Source organism: Vigna umbellata, chromosome 9 (genome assembly GCF_029865625.1).
Source record: "Vigna umbellata cultivar VRB3 chromosome 9, Vumbellata_1.0, whole genome shotgun sequence".
Lineage (NCBI taxonomy): Eukaryota > Viridiplantae > Streptophyta > Magnoliopsida > Fabales > Fabaceae > Vigna > Vigna umbellata.
This window is the reverse complement of record NC_142173.1, coordinates 24,246,193-24,251,332: the sequence shown is the minus strand read 5'-3', so window position 1 is coordinate 24,251,332 and position 5,140 is coordinate 24,246,193. Positions and strand designations below refer to the sequence as shown.

General features: G+C 35.8%; 1 protein-coding gene across 1 annotated transcript; it reads right to left on the bottom strand.

Moving 5' to 3' along the window:
* Window positions 1-762: 762 nt before the first annotated feature.
* On the bottom strand, window positions 763-3,416 carry PFS2 (Homeodomain-like superfamily protein). The gene is made up of 4 exons (XM_047300050.2): window positions 2,646-3,416; window positions 2,055-2,345; window positions 1,665-1,741; window positions 763-1,251 (listed from the first exon to the last, which is right to left on the bottom strand). Exons 1-4 carry the CDS (start codon window positions 2,791-2,793, stop codon window positions 847-849), a joined length of 921 nt encoding a protein of 306 aa, XP_047156006.2. The 5' UTR covers window positions 2,794-3,416; the 3' UTR covers window positions 763-846.
* Between the last annotated feature and the right edge of the window lie 1,724 nt (window positions 3,417-5,140).

Here is a 5,140-nt window from a genome sequence, read left to right as displayed (position 1 = left end):
CTAGCGGACATCAATACATACAACTAGCTAATACAATTTTGTTCTCAAGATGGCCATGGTATATTAGGTAATCTTAGTTAATTGTATGATATTTGGTATATACCAAGGTAAGTGGTATAAATGTCCAGTTAATTCTATATATGAAATAATTGTAATTAAGGAATTTAAACACATTAGAAAACTACCTAGTATACTAAGCTTGTCAATATAGCTGTTCCTAGCTTTAAAAACTTAGCTGTCTTTTTTTGTTTTTTCTTAACTTTTAAGGATACAGATCTAAGTAAGGCATACATTGCAACGCCGGATCTAGAACTACTAATCAAAACAAACTACATAGAACTAAGTAAAACAGTCTTAATCAGTTATAATATACGGTGAAGATGAACTGTTCTAATCAGTTATATCTCTGTCACTGTGTATGTCCCGATGTGAACATGGACACAGAGATAACGAGAGATAGAGACTCTACTATAGTGGTTGTGTATAAAAGCAACAATATTTGTTAACGAATCAATCATTATCCACGTAAAAGGAGAGTATGAGTAGCTCTATCTTAAGTTTTCAAACAAAAGGCATGGAGTTTATGATGAACACGCCTTTCCCAAAAACCAGAGCCTCAAAAACTGAAAAGTAAGAGAGTCAACAAGACAAAAACATTATAGGTTCATATGCACGCGCACATGTAACTTCTACATGCATGATCACTGACTCACTAGAGAGAAACGAAACCAAAGATTTGCGAGTCCCAACGAAACCAGAAAAGAGAAACTAATAGACATGTATATATATTATTCATTACAGCCAATTATTTTTGGTTAAACATCTCATGTATTATAAAAATCACATTCAGTTTCTTAAAGGAAGAAACTCAAAAAACTGGCTGGAGGTGATATCAGTGTCCATAGAAGCACTGGCACAGAACATGGATTTCCTCTCAGCAAGACAAATGCCATCTTGGTCATCATTCTTATGTGGAAATAGGTCGAGGGTTCGAGGATCTGCATTTTCTCCATCATAGTAGTTTAAACTTTCTCTGTTATAACTTTGAGGGATTAAAAGTTGTGTGCTAAGTGTTCTGTGTGAGGTTGCGAGAGCTGCCATAGTAGTGGGAGGGAAACAAGGCATTTCCATGTTATCTTGCAATTGCGACCTTCTTTCTGATATGTTTCTCCTCAAAACTTGTATGCCTCTCTCCTCAAACTGAGTCCACCCATTAGAGCCTTTTTCTGCTATATCCAGTGCGGCAGATTCCTGAGAAAAATACGGATAGTAAAAGTTGGCAGTAAAAACAATTTAAAATTAAAACAAGAGAGAGGGTGGGAAAATGGGGTGGAGAGAATTCAGAATTCACATTCAATTCACAAGTCCAAGAAAGTCTGAACTGATCTAGCATAAAACAGCCCCAACAGAAAGTTAAAAAAAGCAGCTTTTGAACCTCTCCTTTTTTCCAAGATACAAAAGCTCTTGTTGTTTTCTTTTATTTCTTTGTTATGTGTCAATGCAGAGTGAATTTTTATATTTTGGCTTTATCTTTTGTTTTACCTTGTGAACAAATAATTAGACCCTATTATTGGTCTCCTATAATATATGGGGTATCTTTGCTTAACAAAGCTGAATAAAATGTTATAGTAGTACCGTGAACAAAGCCAAGAGTAATTACAGACCTCTGCATGTAGACTGCAGTTTGAAGTGGATGCCCACTTCTTTGTCTCTTTAACTCCACAACCTGTCTCTTTCAACCCTGTGGCCAAAATCCAAACACCCCCAAAATTTAACGTCAAATCTTGCATCCTAAAAAAATCATAAGAAACCACCCACACACACACACTCTCTCTCTCTCTCTCGTGGTTTTAATCATCAGTGCAAGAGTGATGCATAATATAGGAATCTTTTGACCGCTAAAAGAACCTTGAATAGCCCCAAAGGCCACAAAAACGTTGTGGCATTAGAACATGATAATATCTAGCTGTATATGTACCTCCTTCCTCTATCTTATTGCCTTTTTCTGAATTTCCCTCAACGTACTACTTTTCTTACTACTTTTTTGTTCTCACCTTCGCTAGAAGAAGCAGCATTATTTTCCTCCATCTCCCTGCGGCGCCTCTTCTGTCTCTCTCTCGCCTTGTGATTCTGGAACCAGTAGAACACGTTCTTCCCTTCAATCTTCCCAAACTGCCGCAACTGTGAAGCTATTTGCTGAATCTGTTCAGCTGATGGTGTTTTAGTGCCTTGCCTATACAATTCCTCAAGGACCAGTAACTGAACTGGAGTTGGACTCCACCTTGTGCTTTGCTGGGACTGAACATGGGACCCTGTGTTATTTGTCCCTTCCTCTGCTGCATTACCTGCACCACAGGACACATGGAAAATAGATGCTTATCCCAAGTGTAATCAAATTTCTTACCATACCCAAGTCAATGCTAATTAACCGCATTAAAAGGAACATTAAGAAGGCTATACTATGAGTATACTATATATGGACATGTATATGTATGAGAATTTGATGAATCCTGCATGTATGGATAACCACTGCACTTGTTGCAAATGTACAAAATCAAAAACACAAAGAGAATCCCTACATTCATCACACAAAAATATGCTTAGAATAGTTATCCAAACATGCCCTTTATTCGACTTAGGCTTACCAACACGGTGGTTGAAGGAGAGGATGTGGTTACAGTGAGTGCAAATACAATAAGGTTGAGCTATTGAGCACAATGTGGTGATTTTGGGGGTTGCATGGGTGACGTTTGGAGTGGGAGAGTGAAAGGTACTAGCATAAGAATCCGACATGTTGAGGTTTAGAATCTTGGTCGTAATCTACACTAAGAGATCTTTGTCGTAATATTGCACATTGGCTACCGAGGTTTCTTCCTTCTGCAGTTTGAAAATAGGGTTTCTGTGTGAGAAAGATGTTAGGAATATGTGATGAGGGATAGTGTATTTATAGGGAGAGGGAACGTTGTAGTAAAAGCTTTAGGTGGAGCAGCAACCAACAAAAGAGTTGACCAATATGTATGATAGTGTGCAATAGTAATAATACAGAAACCAAGTTATGTATTCAAATCATGAGGAGAGAGAGAGAGAAGGAAAGAGAGAGGTGGGAAATGGAAAGCGTAGAATTCTAAGATTTGGAGAGTGAAGGTGTGTGTGTGTTTCTGAAAAAAGGACACAGCATGATGATAATGATGATGGTGATGATGATGCAGTGTTATTAAAGTTGCTTCTTCCCTATGTCTCCTCTTTCATCCTAAACCAACACGCTCACATCACATGGTTAAACTTATTTTTTCCCTCTTCCTTTCTCTTCCACTCCGTTTGAGACACACAACCTACAAGTACACAAAGGAGACCTGTTTCGTATGACTACTTCTTTGCTTTGTCTTGTACCTCACAGTTGACACTGTATATGAACACGCTGCACTTTTGGACAATCACAAGTTTAACACCCACAATTGGAAAAAAAGAACTATCTAAATGCTGCTAAGCAACTCCACGCATTTTCTGATCATCTAAGATGTGATCTTTTCACACAGCTCCTTGTAAATAATGAAGAAAAAATATAAGTTTTTGTTCCTCTCCCTCAAGTAGAAAATTTTGAGTTAAATGGCATGTTTTGGAGAAACGAATGTTTACTATGGTTGAATTAATCTTAAAGTGATACGATTTTTTTAAAGATATATTATTGATGTATAAGTTGTCTAGTTTTCTACTTGCCGTTTTGTGAATGTAAACGAATCTTTGCGTTAGAATTTGTTGCACTAAGTTAACAAATGGGAAGCAGGGGGTCAGAGAATCATGTTGTGTGAGAAATAACAAGCACTTTATGCTAACTATACAAAGAGAAGTAGGGCAAATACATTGAGGACAAAACAGGTCTGCTTCTTTAATTTCCGCCAAAATGTTTACTTTCACGTAACTGCAGAAGGCTAAAATAAAGTCATGATTTCTTGGCAGCAACTCCATAATAAATCAATCTGTTGCATTTTTTTATGGCTTGCCAGTACAGTTAGATGATACTTCAAATAAAAATCCAGACCACAATTTTAGCAACCTGACATGATCATTTGTACCCTCTTCATCTTTTAATCAATCTCATCTCCACTGCAACAGGTCTTTTGGGAAATTAAATGCTTCTAATAATTTCTTTTTTGTTTTTCTTTTTTTACAACACTTTACAATATACCCATGGAAACACAAGCATGTTTAGTCACCAAGATATAATAAAACTAATATATTGTTTCTAAAGTTAAATCTATTTACTTAGAAAAAAATGATAAATATATCTACCGTCGTCTTTTTTTTTACTGATTATTATTTAATAAGGTATTTTTATAGAGAAAGATGTAAAACTTATTATTGTTCAGGGATTTAGTGAGGTCAAAAAATTTATAAAAATACACTTGCTTTCTCTATCATATTTTCTTTTTCTTTTTTCTTTTATTCATCACATCACATGCCCCTCTTTTATCTTATTTCTCCTCCGTTTTTCATACACTCCAAAAGAACGTATACATTATGTTCAACTCTATACTTTGTCTACCGAACACAGACCAAGCATACATAAAATTTTATATTGATTCATTTCATAACGAATATACAAATCTTTCTATATTACACTTTTTTAATCTTTTCTATGATTAAAAATTCTCAATGACAAAGAACACTTTGTAAAATATACAAATCTTTCTATATTACACTTTTTTAATCTTCTCTATGATTATAAATTCTCAATGACAAAGAAGAACACTTTTACAAAGAGCACATTTTAAACTCACTTGGAAAAGCTTCACAAATGTGAAGAATTTATAAGATTTATCACAATCCCACAAAGAACACAAATACATAGACTTCGAAAGATATACCATTGTTGTGTATTTTCTATCTTCAACTTAGTCTCTTTATATAGGTCAATGAGACACTAGTAAAAAAACAACTTTTAAAGGCGGCCAATACGCCTCGGTTGTCCCAAAACCGAAGCATATAAAAACGCGGTGGCTTTTTGGTAATTAACGGGAACTTATATGCCTCGGTTGCTTGGGAACCGGTGCCTAAAACGAATACTACCTCGGTTCACTGTGCCACCCGATGCATAAACATCTCTGCCACTCAACCACCTCTGCAAAGTCAGACTGACAGC